Source organism: Solea senegalensis, linkage group LG11, assembly GCF_019176455.1.
Source record: "Solea senegalensis isolate Sse05_10M linkage group LG11, IFAPA_SoseM_1, whole genome shotgun sequence".
NCBI classification, from domain to species: Eukaryota; Metazoa; Chordata; class Actinopteri; order Pleuronectiformes; family Soleidae; genus Solea; species Solea senegalensis.
The window spans coordinates 5,170,998-5,190,712 of NC_058031.1; the positions used below are offsets into that span (position 1 = coordinate 5,170,998).

The window sequence follows — 19,715 nt, forward strand, 5'->3', positions numbered from 1 at the left end:
CTGCTATTTTTCTTGTCCTTCCCTTGGATGATTAATATCTCGCGGTATCACCTCAACATATTCTCTTTTAAAAATAGACCAAATCATTTTCACTGAGGGATGAATATTTAATGGTGTTTCAATTCAATGTACAGCAGAGATGCATGAACATGTGATTCATGTTTTTATGTTCCCCATATGACGGGAAATATCAAGGGCATTTTGTTGTCTTGTGCATTTATACTAAAGTCGAGCACAGTGACTGCAAAAGTCTTAGGCCACCATTGGACTTTCATAATTGATAAATCTGTCAGTCATTATCTCAATTTATCAAGCATTTGTTTGGTCCAGAAAATTTTAGTTATTAAAAAACATAAAACTGGATTATTTAATAATCCTTGCAGCCCTAATGACCGTGCAGTGTAATTGTTTCCCAATTACCTTACTGGAACACGTCCAGAAGCATTTTTCAGAAAAAATAGAAATAAATAACAGCGTCTACAGGTTCAAGTGTCAAGTAATTACTGGGAACCTACCCGTGTTTTCTCTACTATTTCATGTAGAATATTATGTGCTGTGAAAAAGCTCTAGATCTGCTTTATTCAGGACATTGCTCGAGCTTTCTAGACACATATTGCGTGATATTTAAAGTTTGCTAATGTATGAGGGCAGATATTAATCACGTCATTGCAACCCAAATGCACAGACTTTTGCACACTTTAGCTTATTTAAAGCTGGTGGTGCCCGAAAGACTTCTGTTCAGTACTGTACATACAAAATCACTGGACAGCAAGAAAAAAAGTACGTTTTCAAAAATAATGTGCTGATCCAACCTGAAAATCCACTTTATATATGATTGTTGTAAATGTGCACGAATGGCCATTTCTTTGCCTTAAGCTGAATCATTGAGCAAATGAACAAAACAAAACTGAAATATATGCATATTGTATGTAATTGTATTAACAACATTTCAACCTATGTCACAAGTAAATATATGATCTTGTACTATAGCCCCTTTTCTACCATCATTTAGTAAAGATTTTTGGAAAATCATGGCATGTTTCCTCCGAAATACCCGGGGGAAAAGACTCCCTCGACCTCAAACTTTGCCCGAAAGAGGTACCTACTCGCGACTCAGCTGCAGCTGTTATACTTTACTATAAATTGCAATACAGTGTTATGATGGTGACCTTCACTGACGCAGAGAATAACTTGCTTGTATGTAGTATCAAAATAGGTTTTCACAAAGCTAGTGCACAACTGCTCATTCGAGTGCTTCATTCATTCAGGATTATAATCTCAGAAATATAGCTACAGACTCAGAAAATGTAGAAACCAGTTGGGAGTCAGGTAACAGTTTATTTAGATGTGAATAGCAACAAAGGACCTGACCTGCTTCATTCATCAGTTTAAATGAATATAGGTGAGCTGATGTTCAGTGTGAACAGGAGGAAAGAAACAAAGTCCGGACAGATTTAAACTCCAGTGGGTTTTTATTTTCATTGGCAAGTGATCAATGATGTGTCTGTTGTGCAACTGAGCACATGCTCAACCTTCCTGATGAAACATAGCATTTTCATGAGTGGATGTACAACAGTAAAGTATTTTTTCTACCTAGTGTCTCTGTTACTTTACTAACTTTATGCAAAAAATCAGTAAAATATGAATACATTCGAGAAGCATTCAACTATAGACAGTTTCACTTCTTATTTCTTTTCCCAGCAGATGAATCCAGGTTGGGGCTTTTTTTTTATTCAAGCAAAAATAATCCAAACAAATTGGGTTACATGCAAATTGCAATAAAGAAAAACCCCATTTATAGAGCAGGCAGTAGCAGGAGGGTCAGTATATTTTGGTAGTGCATGTGTTTTCTATAATGTACAACTAGTCATTTGTTTTCTAAGGCAAGGCATGATCGCACACTCTTAAGTAAAATCTAAAACCCTTAAGGAAAAGTCTTATGAGTGGATGTCCAACACACGACCAGAATGGCCGAAATGTCAGTGTTGTTGTGGCTGAGTCTGCAGAGGTTGGGAGTTGCGATCTTAAAGGTCCAGTGTGTAACAGTTAGTGACACGGTGAGACTCCTCTGCTCGCTTTCCCTTAGGCTACAGAAAACTACGGTGGCTTATGCATACCATAAAGGATGTTGTTGTCCGTTCATGTGCATAGTTATCTTTCTGTAAAATGCATGCTTTGGCCTAGGGATGCACGATATCATCGATATTGGCAGATATTGGCTTTAAAATGCCAACATCTGCCGATATGACTAAAACAGTAGGCTGGAAAAGCTGCTACCTCTTTGACTTCAATGCTATTTTATATCAGCTGTGACACAAGTATAAAAAAACATGATGTTAATTTCACTACAGAAGAGATTAAATGACCTCTGCAGTTGGGCAAAAGGAAAGAAAGTCCAATATCGTGCATCCCTACATTTGGCTGGTTCATTTCAATTTGGCAGTATAACGGTGCTTTCTGTTTACGTCAGAAGTTAGAACTGGGAGTTAAATGAGGGAACGTCACCTCCACTCAGAAATGGCGACGTCAGACTAAGACTGCAACACATTATAAACATGGCCTCTTTACATAAAGTCTGTATGAAAGGTTTATTCTCCTCCTGCAGAAGTTAGTTGAACACCGTGTGAGAGCAAATGGTTGTTCGTCTCTGTATGTTGGCCCTGCGTTGCCTTGCAGACCTCTCCAGATTGTACCCCGCCTTTCACCCTGTGTCAGCTGGGATTAGCTCCAGTGACCCCTCATGTGGAGGATAGAGTGGTAGACGATGAATGAATGAATGAATGATGTGAATAGTGAGGGTGCATCGACGATTCACCACAGTGTCTGTGTCGCCGCTGAAGTGCGACACAAACATGAACCATGTTCAATTTCTGCCAATAAACTGAATGTTACACACTGGACCGTTAATGTCGGAGGGAGCACAGAGTGTCAGGTTGTGGTTCCGTTCATGTTGGTCGGTCTATGTCCTCTGCCTGCACCCTGGCGGCGAAGCGAGTGGAGCGCCACAGCACAGCAGCCTCTCAGCAGCGACCCAATGTGATACACGGGCATGACGTCCCGCTGCGCCCCTCGACACAGCCACGCCATGGTCGGGACCACGGGTGCTGCCAAAGCCAACAGATCTATGAGGAAGTAGCGGCTCCAGTGGCACAGCTCAGGGGAATTCTCGTCTTCAGCTTCCTCCTTACTGTCCTCTATCTCCAGCACTGTGGCCTCCTGCCTCACAGGCAGTGGAGCTGCAGCGTGGGGTTGGCAGGTGTGGGGCTCTGCTGCTGCTCGGTCAGATAGTAGCGTCTCTAAGCTGTCTGAATGCACGAAGGGCGACGCAGGAGGTAAAGACGATAGAAACAGATGTGGCTCTGAGGGAGTCACATCTGCGGAGGCTAAAGAGATGACACTCAGCTCCTTGGTTTCACTTTCCTCACACAGCCAGGTCATGGTGGGGCTGCAGGCTTGGGAGCAAACCTCTGGCTTTTTCTTCACAGCAGGAGCAGGAACAGGAACAGGAACAGGAGCTGGAGATGGAGATGGAGATGGGATGGGATCAGTTACGGGGGCAGCTGTTACTGGGACCTCCTCCTGAGGTAAGTGCAGGAACAAGTGATGATGGGGGACGTATGTGTGTCCACTGCACCTGCAGATGCTACTGAGACTGTGACAGGAGTGTGAGACTGGCAACACGGTCCCTCCGCTGTACAGCCTTTCATAGGTGGAAGAGCGCGGTACAGTAGGGGGGACCCTGATGTGGCCCTGCGGTGGCAGCTGCTCTGACAGGAGGGCCGCTTCCAGGAGCAGGTGGGTCTGCCCCGTGGGGCGACACGCTCCACTCGCCTCAGGAGTGTTGGCGCCGCGCTCCAGCTGCAAGGCCTCGCTGCTGAGTCGCGTGCGAGGAATGCCGCGGCTCAAAGTTCCAGCAGGAGAACAGCCACAGGAGCGAGACCTGCCCCCTGGCTGAGCTCCCTGCAACCCTGAGTATGGCTTGTGGTCATGGTGGTCCTGTTCACGGACACTGAGGTTGGACCTCACTGACTCTACCACTTCCTGGAGGTGCTGAATCTCCTTGCGGGCCTCTTTAAGTGCTAACTGGGCCTCGACGCGGTGGCATTCCTCTTCTATCCAGTCTTCCTGCATCCTGTAAAGTTGGCCCCGCAACTCGTCTATTTCACAGTCCCTAACGGAACACAAGGAATAATTGAATGGTAGTCTTGTTCTCTTTTAAAAACAAATGTGTCACACAAGAAAAATGTTTTAAAGGATAGTTGACTTCGCCAAAAAACATGGCTGCCAGAGGAGACACAAAGAGAAATGCTTAACAAAAGCTTATCTAATAAAAATCAATGCCTACTCAAGTCAGTGACTGAATTATGTGTACTGCTTTATCTCAACCTTTTCCAAGTGGGAACTGAATCCTCTGTTGCTTCAGAAAAACCGCCCACTCCTGCACCAAAATCACAGCACACAGGAGTTGTTGATTTTGTGACTTTGGTGTTTGAAATCCTTTGTTCAGCTTTTGTGTCCCTGTGAGCTAGACGTGGAGTTTTTCAGTGGACTCAAGTAAGTGAGTGGTTTACAAGTGTCTTACCACTGAGATTAGGCTATCTTAATATTCTTAAGATATCTTTATTAGGGGGGAGCCTTTTGTTAAATGGACAAAATGTAGTTTTCCTTGTGTCCCCACTGGCAGACGTGATTTCGGTGAGTTCCTGGAGACGTCAGTGAGCTGGTAGTATGTGAAACAGTCAGCATTGATTATGTGTCGGTTATATCTTACACTTCATAAAAGCAGAACTTTCTCAATCATTAGCAAATACTGGTGTAACGGGCAAACAGAAAGGTTTTACCTGTGCTGTAATCTCTCCACATTCTCCCTCAGCCTGGCGCGCAGATGTCGTATACACACCTCCTTCTGCTGCAGAGGTGTGAGGTACTGATCTGGGGTGGGAGGCCTGATCCCATGGTTGTCACTGCAGGCTGTGTGCTTTGCCTGACGCCTGAGTAAACACACACGCATGCACTCGCATAAAGAGACCATTTACACTACAGTGCTTTGTATAATCACACGTGGGAACAGTGGACTGGGAGCGTGGCTGAGAAATGGATTAATGAATGGTGACATTATAAAGAACAGTGCGTCTAGTATCAGCACCAGTTGGCAAGAGAAGGTGATGTAGTATGATTCACATTTGCGTTACCTCGGAGTACTGGGATATGTACGAGCTGCGACGCTTTCCTCTGGGACCCTACTCCGACCAGGGTAGGTGTAAGTACTGGATGCATCATTGGAATATCGCCCGCTGCCACCACCAGTGCCCACTGAGCGCCTTAATAGAAAAAAGCAGGGCAAATGATACATGCTTACTAAATACGATGATCACTCAAGACACTTGGGGCTCATTCAGACCTGATATTAACATCTGGCCTCAGTGATCTGATCACAGCATTTACACCTGGCATTAAATGTGTCCTGGATGCGTCTCCTGTGACCACATATGACTGAATCTGGAATCCCCACCCTTTGTTCAACTTCTAACTGACATCATTTACAACAACAAAATGATCTGATTGTACAGATTATTTTGAGTAAAACTAAAACTGCCACGGATCAGATGACGTCAGCTGAGGAGGCGGGCTCTAATCTGCCTTGAAGACTGTCTGTGATTGGATCCGAGGACACATTCAGGATGGATTGGGAATGTTTGGACCTGAACCTAGCGTGGTCGAATCACTCAGGATGAGATCTGAACAGGATCTTAATAAGAGAGGTGTGACATGGAAGCAACAGTACCTGCGCTGACCTGAGGAGGACTTTCGACTCGGAGTGAGGGACATGGGTGTGCAAAGGACCTCCAACTAGTCCACTGATGTCTCTAGAGAAGGATGCTGGGAGCCCGTACAGCCAAACTGTAAGAGACAAAAACACATTAAAAAAAAAAAGAACCTGTGAAATTCGTCTTCATTCCTCAGTGATCAACGCACAGAAGCAAATGATTTTCCTTCACATACTGTGTGCTCATTATGTACTGCACTGTAAGTCAGTGACAGCAGTGACTGAAGCCTCCTTTCTCTGCTGACACAAAGGGGGGCACAGTGAGTTCACAGTCAGTGCAGCTGTGTCCTTCATGTCTGCAGAGTCTGCAGATGAACATGATAAATCCTCACAGTGACTGGTGTCACAGGGTGAAAACAAAGACAAGCGGGGGTCACAGAGGTTATAACGTCTCTGCAGTGAGTTAAGATTTTCCCATTACTGTTAATAGAGGAGTAGAGTGGCGCTGTATGTGCAGTAGGTTGTTCACGACATAAAGTGGTGGCCAGGTGTGTTTCTCAGACGAGGAAAAATATAGCTGAGATTATTGACAGCAACACCTGCACTGAGTGATGAGAGTGTTGCAATGATTCAGCCTCTTCGCTTCTCTTTTGGTTTGGATTCTCTCCACCACACTCGACATGAGACAAACCAAAGAAGAGGGTTGTTCTCGAGCAGCTCAATGTTCCTTTGACAACAGCTGCTGTTATTAAGGGGGAGTTTAAAGTTTAAATTGTTCCCGACAGCTGTGCTGGTAGCGTGTGATGGGGGAAAAAAGCAGTGCATATACTAGAGATGGCATGTGTGTCCGATACCGATATCACAAACTTAATATCTGATGTCTGACGTCTGTCTGACACAGTCCTTAGTCCTATGAATGTGTTAGCACCACATTTGTGCTCACCATCTGAAGCTATTATTTTGTCTGTGGATGGAATATATGAGATTTTTGGATTGTATCAGGTTGTGCGTTTTTAATCTGCGATATCCGATCCAGTTATTCAGACCGATACTGATACTGGGTATCGCATTGGCTCATCCCTACCATATATATTAGATGTGTAGTGTGAATGCATGTGTGAATGGCATGACTGTAGTGTGTAAGACTAGAAAAAAACACTACATAAGAGGGATGTAAGTAAATATTGATATGACTGCAATATTTCATGGATCTAGTTACATCAGCTCTAACTGTTCTTGAAATCAAAACAAAACACCATCCCCCTTGTGGGCGCAGTGACGGAGAGCTCAGTTCTCCCTCCAACATGATAATGACACAAAACCAGAATATAATACTGCTGTAAATTGACCTAAATACCAAAGTGTGTCTAAACAAAAAGTAATGATGAAGGCCATCATTTCAATGTCACTCCCAGGATTTTACAAATACATTTGACTTAAATATTGACTATCACTTAAAGAAACTGCGGATATATTCCTAAAATATAGGTCATCATGATCAAACTCTCTAGTGGCTGCAGACACAATAGGACGTCAGCATTTTCTTTGGTCCTATATTTAAATTCTAGGACAATGAGACAGGAAATCCCAGCTTCCTTTCATCTGGCTGCTGCGCAACAAGTGGCAACAAGGAGTGTTATTGGTGAGAAATACGCAATCATCTTACGTAAGTGCTGGGATCTGTGCAGGTGGACAAAACTGTGCGTAAAGGAGCGTTTAATCGTGGACACTCAGCTGGGGGATGTCGTTGATGTTATTCAGTATGTGTGAGGATGAGGATGCGATGAACAAACCTCATCCTAATGATGATGAAAATGATAGTGACGATGACGCCTTCATTAGAGCAGTGTCAGATACGCAGACATGACTGCGGTTTGCAGGTCCAGCTGACTACAACTGTGTCTCCAAACACCCGCAAGACAACGCACACATCAATGAAGTCCCAGCTGTTTGTCCTACATACAATAATAACATTACCGGGTCTCTCTGAGTCTGTGAGACGCACAGAGACACAGATAAAAGACAGCCTGCTGCATTCACTGCCACAACAAACTCTACCATTTCTGCAGGAGGAAGTTGTGCGTCGTAGAAATGCCTCGGTTCATGGTGGACGCAGGAAGAGAAGATGCTGCTGCTGCTGTTGCTGAGAGAACATCCTGCACCCGCGAAGCCCGGAGACGAAATGAGGCAACTGCGTTTGCTGCGTAGCTGCTTCTTAAAGTGACAGTATAAGGAGGGAGCGCTTCATTCTGAGCAGGAGCTAAACCGCAAATGAGTGGATATTTTCCTAGCTGAGAAGGCAACAGTTTAATAACAGCTACAACAAAAGCCCCATCACTGCATCTCTGACACTCAGGTCAAAGAGCACCCAGCAGTTTTCATAAGATGCTGAAACATAGGCCCTTGGGTCAGAATGAATTAAAGTGATTCCTTAAAGGTCCATACGAGTTCTTTGGAATTGCTGCAGAAATTTGCTTTGAAATCGGGAGGCGTTCAGATTGAAAAGGATCTGTAAAAATTCGATCAGAATCGCATTTGAAACCACCTCCGTGGTTTGAATCAGCTTCAGAAAAATCGGATCTCATGTGTTTTTTAGCTGTAAAACTGCCAAAAAAATCAAGCTATAGATACAATCTCTATATGCTTAAAAATACAATTTCTGAGCTGCAGTGTAAACAAGGCCTAAGATGCAGCAAAAATGAACAAGACCAATGCTGGATTTAACCTGTCAGAGTTCACTGTGCACTTCAAATCCAGGGAGTTCAACCAGTATCTCACATAACTAATATATTGGATTTTTTAAATGCCCCTGGGGTGCTTTTTTTGTTTGGAAACAGCTGGAGAGGACATTATTCCAGACCTGGAGTATCCCGACATCTTTATCTTCCCAATGAACCTCCATTCATCTTACTCCAGAGAGTCACTGAAACTTCACAAGAGCCTGGAGGGAAACAAATGGACATAATATAAAAGGAATAGTGGGAGATAATGAGTCTTGTGGTTGAAGCCTTTGTGAACAGGTGTGTTTCAGCAGTCCACCTGGAACGTTATGAAGGTGTTGGTGAGGGTCAGAGTGAGCGCATTGAGTACTGATGTGGAAGGATTCTGTGATTAATCTGATGAAAGAAAACTGAAAGAAAAGAAAGTGATTGAGAGCCAGGGTGTGGACGACATGTCTATGTGTTTGTTACCATGAAAATTGCAACTAAATTTTCTAGATATGAGCTGCAGTAAAAAATATTCCAAATACACAATGTATCATGTCTAACATTATATTACATATGTCCAGCCTTAATAATGTCAAATTGTGCTTGCAGTAAAAACAAACACAGAAAATATTAATTCATACTTACGTAACCAAATATGTATTTTAATTCTCGAAACAGAACTTTAAATAGATGCTTAAGAATGATGAACAGATGGTCATGAGTCAAAGTAAAACCTGCATTTTAAAGCCATTTATTTTCAACAGATCAGAACAGATCTTACATACAGGAGGCGAAGCCTGACTTTCTGTTTTTTTTTGTTATTTTTAGGAACAAATAAATAAGAATAAATAGAAGTGGAACACTTACTGAGCACACAAGAACGTGCAGTCCTAAAATACCTCCAAGAATGGCTGCATAACACGAGGTGTTGCAAATATAAAACAATTAAAATATCAATACTTTTAAATAATCTTTGAGATTGTCACCTGAAATATTTAGAGCAGAGGAACCCTGATGTCAGGAATCGTGTGAGGTCAGAGGACTAACAAACCTCTTTCATTGATAACCTTCCCATTGCTCACAAATGAAAAAGTGCCAGGAACAAGCACAGAAGTATGTGCAGCCTTCACGAGACACAGGGTTTTTGCACGTTTGCCCAGTTTAACTTCAAACTCCTGCAGATTAAATCTAAATCTGAATTCATACAAACATATCTGACATATGATGAAGTTGTGGTTTAACAGAGAAAACTATTACTATTATTATCATTAATCTATTTATTTATTTTGTGCAAATTACCCTGCCAAACCACTGTGATTCAGAATCAGTAGAACCAGAAGTCTAATTTGTGTATTGTGAGTTTACTAATCGTAGAACTTGGGTCCCGGTGTGACGACGATGTCCTCATAGGGGGCGCTCTGATGAAGGTGCAGGGCTTGTTGTTTTTTCAGGACGAGCAGACAGAAGAAAGTGTTTGCAGCCTGGAAGCGCGTGCTCCCTGCACAGAGTGCCTTCACACTGAATGTGGCATCACTGTTGGTCTGACACAATCACACACAAGAATTTAATTATCCCTTGCCCCACTGAACACTTCTCATCTTACCAATTTTGATCTGTCCTTTAAAGAGAGCATGGGCTCTACCTTACATGGAAACGACAGTCCTGTGTATCAACACAGTTAGCTGGTGTTATTGTGAATTTATTTTTAGTTTCTTACTTTCAGACTGTTCAGGAGCTTTTGTGTTCGCAAGGTTATCCTCTTCTCACCAAAGTCCTGGCTGTCCAGCACAGACTGCGTGTTACAAAAACAAAAGACCAGAATTCACTCAGGGATACTGGGCACATCTCCAAAGCATGCGAAATTAACAGCTGCCATCTGTCAAATTCTGATACAGTGCTGGCCATTTACACAGATAACCATCCAATATTAAATCACTTGGAATCAAACATAGAACAATTCCCTGACTCCCTCCTTTCCCCATTTGTGACTGCATGTGTTCACCTGAGTGTGCAGGGATGTTGACGGAGTCTCCTGCTCCAAGCGAGATGGATGGACAAACATGGAGTCCTCTGAAGGAAGTTCTGGACAAGTACATTCTGACCTGTACTCATCCTGATAAACATACAGCACAAATGATAGAAAATCAAACTTCTTAAGCTGTTGAGACACAAAAAAATTAATTTATTGAATGAAGTCAACCTTGGTGATATATCGTCTTCCTTCCTTGTGCAATACGATAATCGATATGCCAGGGAAAATATCAATATTTCACTTAACAACTTAAGGGGCTCAAAAGTAAACAGTCCCTGCCAGTTTCACTCGCCGTGCGTCATTACTTGATGACTTGATACTTACGGTGGTGCTGCTCAAATGAATGAGGGAAACTCAGGTGGAAGTTACTTGGCTGAAGAAGAGGGAGTTTACAGTGGGACAATGGTGGAGAAAGCTAGCTACTTAAAGAGATGCTCCATGCACGTTCAATACATAGACTTTGTTCTACTACGGATGTGGAGTGGCTCAGTGGTTAAGACTGGTATCCTGAGTGAAAGACATCATGGTCGCAATGGTCGCAAGTTCGACTCCACCCCTGGCTGATTGTACTTAATTCCACTGTAAGTCGCTTTGGATAAAAGCGTCTGCTGAATAACATGTAATGTTCTCTATGTTGTGAATAAATGGAGAAATCCTGCGCTTAACTTTTCACAGATGTTTCGTTTTCTTCAGTTAGACAGATATTGCGATGTATCGCTATATAATTGTCTTGCAATATATTGATTATCAGAGAATCGTTGTATCGTGATATTATTGATGGTTATTCCCACCCCTTAATGTGACGAAAGAATGAACATTATAATACAAGTAACACTGTTCTAGATGTAGGTGAGGATTTTCTAATGTTTTAAAAAAAAATTTATAAGTGTAATTAAAAGAAAAGGCTTGTGTTGCAAGCATCAGTTTTTAAATTTGTTTATCTTTACTTTGTCCTTTCAGCTTTTAAACAAAAGGCTCAACTAGGGTTTGTAAACTAAAGGTGATAAAAGGTAAAAAAAAAAAACCCAGATACTCAGATACTTACTTGGAGTGCTGACTCGTTATCATCCTGGTTGTTGTTTATTTCATCCAAAGCCAAAAGCTTAGTGTTGTGTGTGTTTTCAGTGTTGCTTGTTGAATCCATGACACTGATGTCGTCTCTGGTGGACGTGGTCACATCCTCCTGAACTTTAGCAGACATAATAATATAGACAGTGTGAAACAGGCAGACAAAGGCACGAGAACAAACAAACTGCTTTGACTTTATGTTTCTACCTTCTTCTCGGTCCTGGCGTACCTCCTCAACCTCATCACAACCACCAAAATATTTCACATGGAAGACAGTCTTAGCAAAGAGCTGCAAAGGCAAAGTGAGATTTAACAGTGACAACAGTTATGACTTTATCACAGAAACATAATCATATGTGAAACTGCAGTGAGATCTTTTGACCTCCTTTATCTGTGGAGTTGGTACACTGGAGCATGGCTGAGCAAAAAGTTTGTCTGCACCACCGCAATCCTTCCATTGCATGAGCTGCACAGTTGGTGGGGCCATGTCCATGGCAGTGACCAGGTCTGAATAATCGGTAAGCTGCTCTCTGATAAATTCATTGGTCAACTCTTTAGTCAGGTCCACAACTAATCGACGTTTCCTCTTTGCCCTCCTCTTCTCTTTCTTTACTAAAAAGGTAAAGGGTAAAAGGAAATTTTAACATAGTAATTGTTGGATATATAAACACTGTGCATCTCAGAGCATGGATGCGAGCATTTCTGAGAGCACCTCAACACCTCACCGCGTTAAAATACACATGAGTTAAAAGAACCAGAGTTTGTGATGTGTTTGCTTGTGCCTACGAGTGATGGGCACAGGTTCAAGGGCAAAGGCGTCTTCTACATTGTTGAGCAGGGTAGTTTCACTCAATGACGGAGTTGCTGCCTCCACTGGCTCTCTTCTGTTAGCATCTGGAAAACATATAGTCTAATTTTAGTTTATTGTGTCTTTGAAACTGCACACTGTGCTGCTATATCATCGAACCAAACCATCATGACAGGATGGACTGTAAATAACGCTGATCACCTTGTTGCTGATCGTGCAGTGACGTCTCTAGATCTTCATTTCGAGGCTCTTCTGAGATGAAGTCTTTGGGCTCAGCAGGATCACTGGAGCTCATAAGAAAGTCTGCAAAGTCATTAAAATCAAAATGGTCACGAAAGCAGCAAAACCAAAATCGCAACAGATAATGACTGCCCTTTTCCTGAATGATAAAGATGCCAATTGTTTTTGTGTGAATGTATTCTTCGACAGATTTTCTTGCTACAGTGTGACACCACTGGTAGATGAGTTGGGTTATCCTTCACTGTTTTTTTATTTTTAGCTATTTATTTCTTTGTGTCCCACTTCAGTGGCTGAATCCTTGAAAAGATAATAGTCCATAATAAATACTGGTCCCTCAGAGAAACTGAAGGCCAGGCAAGCCAAAGAGATTCCTGTAAAACTGTGACAAATCAAATACATGCAACAGTTTAAACCAGGACATTGTCCTCAAACTGTGGACAAAGTGCAATATTTGCTTGTAAACTGAGCCATATCCAGAGTACAATTCATGAGTTCACATTACAATGCCAGGGAAGTTGCATCATATATACATATAGCTTTAATTTTCCTGAACTCATTTTTGGGGACAGCAGGCAGCAATTTTCAATTAACCAGCGCCAGAAAGAACCCATGGCACACAGCACTGCCTGCCTGGCATCAAACAGCAGGCAGTCTGTGACATTTAGGAGCTGAGAGTACCACTTCTCTCCCACCAGAGGTAATTGGCTCCAAAAACAGAACTAAAAGAGTTGGCACTAACTCATGATATTTTTTCTTCCAAGATATCTGACTACTTGTCTTTTCTTACAAAATAGCTTACCCTATCACCTTTTGAAAATGTTGACATTGTTAACAAAGTTTATGCTGCCTCCAAGTGGTGATAATATGTTAAATGTAAAAGTTCAGCAAAGGGTTGCTCAAGTACCAGTGAAAACAAATACCAGTGAAAACTCAAACATGCGATATTATTTTTAGTTATATACAGTGAAGATTAAAATATATAAAATTTTCAGTAGCTACCAAATAAGTCAAATGTTTTATCCTCATCACCGAAGCCGTCTTCCTCCTGTGTGAAACTCTGGAAGCTCACATCCAGTACTGCATTTTGGTGACACTTGGATTCACCTACTTACGGGAACAAACAGCAGTGTCTCTTAGTACAATTCAATTATACCAGACTTTGGCTGCACAGAAAAAAATACTTCATCAGTGTTTCTCAAACCTGGAAATTATGTTCTCAAATGTCCACAAACCAAAATGATCAAGTTGTCATGATTTATTTGTTAATTGGAGAAAAGAAACCAGAATTATTTGTGAAAAGTGAAATTTATCACATTTAAAGACACTAAAAAAACTATATTATCAATATAGTTGAGGATTCATTTAATAATCAATGAATCTAATAACAGTTGCAGCTCTATACAACAGTGACCTTCAGTGTGACTGCAATCCCAGTTAAAATATTGCAGGGGTGTGGTTGCAAGATTTTTCAAAAATTAAACACTGCGCTAATACCTGAAGACACTCTTACATCTGACAGTAATTTTTTTTATTTTTATAAACATTTAGCATATTTGGTTAAATTTCATGTAGCAGCAACAGGCGGAGACTGAAAGTATAAGTGTGTCTGCTTTTTAATATGAATTTTATGTCTCGATATAATAAATGTTTTACATATATCACAATATAAAACGAAACCCAAAACAAATCTGAACTAAAAGGGCAAAAGCAAATAACACATCAAATGAGAAAACAACATGAAAACAATCTGGTTCTTACCAGTGCCTGCTACATGTGGAATTGTTTTTCCAAAATCCTCCTTCAGGGTTATTTCCTCAAATCTGCTCTGATTCAGTGAAAAATGGTCCTCCACATCTGTGTCACTGGAGCCAGTATGAAGACAACATGGTGTGGACAAACAGACTAGTCATTAATTGGGGCTAGAGAACCAATCACTTACGCTAATGTAAGTGAAAGGGTAATCCTCGTTTCAGAATTCAAAAGATGAAATTACAACAGAGAAACCGAGTAATGTTTGTTCGTAACCACAGCAGGACAGCAGGCCTCCGCTTTCCCATATCAGCACAAATCCCTGATTTTTCTTTCATGGCAGAAGTGACTACGTCTTTTTTACTGCAACATAAAACAACGCAGAGCAAAAAGAGAAAAACAACAGTTGTGCACAAGATGGAGCTGTACCTTAGGGAAGGAAGCTGGGCATCAAAAGAAGTGAAATCTTCAATCAAGGTAATTGTTTTTAGTGTTGCCTCGAGCCCCTCCTTAGGCATATCTGTCTGACCTGGTGTGTTGAGAGAAAAACGAGGTTAATAAAAAAAACATACTTTAAAGCTGGAACTTAGGGAGGTAAGATGGTGGTGAGAACAGCAGGAGCTAGAAACACCTCTAAAAAGAGATGCATTTGCAAAGACACAAGAAAGGAAAAATAAAACTTTTAGTTGCAGAAATTCCAGAACAGATTATTTTCTTCATTAAGATATTTTATTAATTTATCAGTCCCACTATGAGGAAATGTGCTGTGTTTAAACAGGGTGAAATACTATATCATAAAAACCTTTCTTAAATGTTTCCCAGTTGGTGACATATGTGCAATATGTTTATCAAGTGTAATATAGGTCACTAATTACCATATGTAATTGGACTAATCCCATCTGATATGGCCGAGAGTTGGGGTTCACCCTGGACAGGTCACCAGTCCATTCACTTTCACACTCACACCTACAGTCAATTTAGAGCATCCAATTGCCCTAATCTGCATATTTTCGAATGTGGGATGAAGCCGCAGTTCCAGAAAGGCCCTCTGTTGAACAGGGATCTGAACCAATGACCTTCTGAATGTTTTTTAGGCTGTGCAGTGGGAGTTCTCATTTTTGTTACAATTATCCAATGAACACATCCATTTGACCATAGCGGTCACTTCCCTCCATTTGCGCAGCAATAATTATAATTTCAGCCAGTCCAATGCGAACACAGAGCTGATCTAAGGTGCCACTGTTTGTCATCTCCATTACAACCCCAAAACAGTCAAATCAAATCAAGGTGTGTTACCTGGCCTGAATGACACTTTTATTTTAAGCAGAGCATCGTTGCAGTCAGCGAGCAGGTACTTGGCTTTTCTGGAGTAGATCCTGACCACACCGAGGAGCAGATGACCGGACGTCCGCAAACCCAGTTTCATCTCCAAAAGATAAGATGTACTTTATTAATTCCACATAAGAGAATACAATGTAATCAGAATAACTAAGAATAGAAGTGAAACAAAATGAGGACATCATATAGGACTAAAATAGAAACACGTTGTCTCCCAGTTGGTTGTATTTTGGTATTTTTTTTTTCTACTAAAAGAGAACGTTCTGAGCATGTTGTCATGTGTTTAGATACAATTATAAAAAGGTTTGCAGTTGCAGTCACCTTTAGCTTAACATTTAAGGTTACAGACAATTGTACATATGAACCACAGAGGAATGTATTTATATCCCACTTTCTTGAGTTGTATTTTGGGGTTTTCTATAATTGTAGAAACACATTAAACCATAGCCAGGTACATAACATTGGAGAGAGGGTTTTAGACTTACCTTTGGTGAAATGATGTCTCTGATAGTTGTCTCCAAGTTGCATTCAAACACATGAGCCTTGGTGAGCTTCCTTTCCCAGTGCGCAGCTAACCAGATTTTGGCTAAAGGTCCTCGCTTGGAGGTGAAGAGTTGCGTGTAGAACAACATATCGGACAGAGATAGTAGCTATCACCTGTGACAAACACAACACTGACATTATAGAGTAGCAGGGTGTCGGTGGTTATTTATTATATTTATTATTTTACTCTTGAGTTTTACTCGAAGTTTTCAAACGTCTGTTGGAAAAAGTCGGTTAGCTCAGTGTTTGCTAGCTGCCAGTTTTTCTTTCCTTTCTTTTAAAGATAGCATTAACGGTAAACAACATGGCGGCGGCGGCGCCACGTCTTTCAGTTTAGCTCACAGGTTTAGTAGAAACACACGTTTAGTTTAATTAACTTAAATATTATGTGAAACATTTGAGGAGGTAACTTGGAAACAGGACAATTCATCCTACCTTTACTTTAAAAGTACCGCGTTTTGACACGACAGGCGGCGCGTGGACATCAGCACGAGGAACAACATGGAGATTCGCAGGTTCGTCCACTACTGCTTTTTATTTTTTTTACTATTGTCACATAAATAAATAAATTGAAGCGGTTGTTGTTTTTTTTTACCGTTTCGATGATAAACACGGCGAACTTGCTAAAAAAAATAGTTCGCGTTTGCTTTGTTTTATTTCATGCACCAACAGCTGTTAATGACCTTGATACTGTGGAAAAATGATGATGAAACCTCTTTGTATTGGCTTTTATCACTTCTTATATGTTATTTGAATATCTCATACTTCAGTAATTTTTTATACAATGAATGTTCATATGCGCAAATACCATTATTTTTTCAATAGCTTCCACATCATGTGACCTATTGACTCCAAACAAATACCAAATAGTATGTGTAAAAACTTGAGAACACACATTTTTCAGAGTAAAACAACAAGTATTTGTGACCTATCCTACACTCTAATCAATGTTACTGGTATAATCTATGTTTGTCCCAATATTTCATGTTGACAAACATCTGCTGTGAAAAAGGTCTATTACACCAGGTTTATTCAAGAAATACTTGAGCATCACATACACATGTTGAATTTAGTTAAACTCATACATTTCAGTCACATTATTCCAATCCAAATGCCAGTGATCACAGAATTTGACTGACAAACAACAAAGCAGTATTGCTAAAAATATTATTGGAGGACCTCCAGAAAATACGGGAAATATGCATACAGTTTTACAGGTACAGGTATAGCTGTACATGGGCATTGTGTTTTTACATGTGTGTGCACTAGAGGGCATCAGGACATCACATAGCCAGCCACTGCAGCCAGACAGCAACACTGTGCACTGGAATCCTCTGCTCTCCATCATGCCCTCATATACATATAATACTAGGGCTATTTCCTTGATTAATCGAGTAATCGTTTGGTCTACAAATTGTCATAAAATGTTTATTAGTTTTTGTAAACCCTGGAAATGATGACATTCCCAAATGTCTTGTTTTGTCCAAAATGATTCAGTTTGAATGATTTCTTTGTTATATGGAGCAGAACGAAACCAGAAAATATTTACTTTTAAGAAGCTGAAAATCAGAGAGGTTGGTTTTAATTTTTGAAAAAACACTCAAAATGGACGATTGATTTAGTAATGAATTAATCATTTAATTAGTAATTGTTTCAGCCTTACATAATACACAGTGATAATGTTAATTTAAGAATGATTAAGAATGACTTAATCAATCATCAAAATAATTGCCAGTTATTTTTCTCTCTGTGGATTAATTGATTCATTTTTAATTTCTGTCAAATACAGCACAAGTTAATGATTTGATGGAAGTACTCATTGCTCAAGCAAGTCCAATACATGAATTCATGTATTGGACTTGCTTGAGCAATGAGTGGTTGCATCTACTGGTTGAAATAACACAATGCAGCAAAGAGGAATCAAACTATGAACACTGCAACATATACATTTTTTGCATGTTGCTATAAAATTGTAAAGCAGCTTTTAGTTTTGTTCATGTGCACTTATTATAACACACTATCATTCTTGATTCATGCAGGACGGCGTAGACGTGAACCTGCAGAACATGACTGTGGACTGACTCAGCCAAGAGGTAAAAGCCTGAACACAGAAACATCTCTGAATATCTCTGAGCCAGAACTTATGTACTTCTTAACTGGAGAAGTCGATGTCCTTCCACCTACACATACAAAGTGGTTAACAGATGTACTGTCCTTCATGAAAGTGGAGGTTATTAGACAGACCATGTGTTTGACCGTGAATTTGAGTGCATCTGGCAGTGACCTCCCAACTCCTGCCTCCTCCTCCTCCCTGCTGACCTTAAAAAGACTATGATGAAGATTCTTTCTTTCTTGTGCAGTGTTGTAACATAACAAAGTACAAATACAAAATTCATGTTTCTGTACTTCACTTTGTTAGTTTACTACATTTAGTCTATTTTTGTTACTCATTACTACCAAATAAAATCAGAAGAAGAGTTGGTAATGGTCTGTATTTATATAGAGCTTTTCTATTCTTGATGTGTTGCTTTACATAGTTTTGCCATTCACACGCTTCAACATGGGGTTAAGTGTCTTGCTCAAGGAAACATATAGACTAGCTGAGCCAGGAATTGAACCACTTCCAGTTAAAAGACTAACTTCCAGTTAAAAGACTACTTGCCCTACCACTGATCCACCATGGCTCAGTCCTTACTCGCATACTTTTACTTCTAAAACTTAATTACATTTTATATCAGAAAATTAATTTTGATACTAGTACAGTAAATGTCATATACTTTAAGACTTTCACTAAAGTAATGTTATAAAAAGTGACTCACGTTCTGATAAGATACTTGTACTTTTACTCAAGTATCCCTTTTAGGTGCTTTATATAAGACTGTTTATTGGTTTATTTTCATCTATTTAGTGGGGAGGCTTCTAAACATTGCTTTAAAATGTAATAACTTTGTATGATACATATTGTTGGTAAAGTTTGTGAAACACTGCATGTCACCTTGCATGGTCTAATATGTCTCTGTGCTTTAAGGAAGCTTCAAATACAATCCAAACTGGCCAAGATCTGAGACTGAGAATTTAAAAAAATGCCAAAGTTAATTTGTGTTGTGAGTGAACTGCATGCCTGCAGCAGTGCAGCTGCACAAGAACAGCTGGTACAGCAGAGAGAAAGAGAGAGAAGATTCTGGGTCAATCAGTTTTTTTAGGGACACTGAGAATAACTGAATTGTAGAGATGAAATCAGGATAAAAAAAAGCTCAGTACAATATTTTAAGTCTTACTTTGTATGAGCTCCACCGTTTTTACCTCAGAAGAGATGTTTAAATGAAGCCCTTTAATATTCAAGTGCTGTGCTGGTTGAAAGCTCACCCCATCTGTTTCAATCTGCCTCTATAAATATGTAAAGTCATCACTATGTAAAGCGCCCTACACAGAATATTCAGTCAAGAATCTCACAAATAATTA

General features: G+C 40.5%; 2 protein-coding genes and 1 long non-coding RNA gene across 4 annotated transcripts in view; 1 reads left to right on the top strand and 2 right to left on the bottom strand.

Moving 5' to 3' along the window:
- Positions 1-2,737: 2,737 nt before the first annotated feature.
- On the bottom strand, positions 2,738-7,936 carry LOC122776924 (syntaphilin). Its single transcript, XM_044037725.1, has 5 exons — positions 7,826-7,936; positions 5,786-5,901; positions 5,193-5,321; positions 4,842-4,991; positions 2,738-4,171 (listed from the first exon to the last, which is right to left on the bottom strand). The coding sequence occupies exons 2-5, from the start codon at positions 5,827-5,829 to the stop codon at positions 2,929-2,931; spliced, it is 1,566 nt and encodes a 521-aa protein (XP_043893660.1). The 5' UTR covers positions 5,830-5,901; positions 7,826-7,936; the 3' UTR covers positions 2,738-2,928.
- A 1,291-nt stretch (positions 7,937-9,227) lies between these two features.
- rad21l1 (RAD21 cohesin complex component like 1) lies at positions 9,228-16,349 on the bottom strand. Of its 2 annotated transcripts, none has more exons than XM_044037724.1 (13): positions 16,196-16,349; positions 15,669-15,798; positions 14,802-14,901; positions 14,382-14,485; positions 13,623-13,727; positions 12,585-12,686; positions 12,362-12,469; positions 11,958-12,187; positions 11,783-11,864; positions 11,553-11,695; positions 10,478-10,588; positions 10,193-10,267; positions 9,228-10,016 (listed from the first exon to the last, which is right to left on the bottom strand). In XM_044037724.1, exons 1-13 carry the CDS (start codon positions 16,340-16,342, stop codon positions 9,840-9,842), a joined length of 1,614 nt encoding a protein of 537 aa, XP_043893659.1. In that variant the 5' UTR covers positions 16,343-16,349; the 3' UTR covers positions 9,228-9,839. The 2 variants fall into 2 exon arrangements, with proteins under 2 accessions (XP_043893659.1, XP_043893658.1); XM_044037723.1 differs by having other exon boundaries at positions 13,623-13,730.
- LOC122776928 overlaps positions 14,625-19,715 on the top strand; it is a 28,640-nt gene continuing 23,549 nt past the window's right edge. Inside the window, exons 1-3 of the long non-coding RNA XR_006361275.1 lie at positions 14,625-14,849; positions 15,697-16,768; positions 18,293-18,346. This is a non-coding gene — a long non-coding RNA (uncharacterized LOC122776928). The remainder of the gene's footprint in view (positions 14,850-15,696; positions 16,769-18,292; positions 18,347-19,715) is intronic.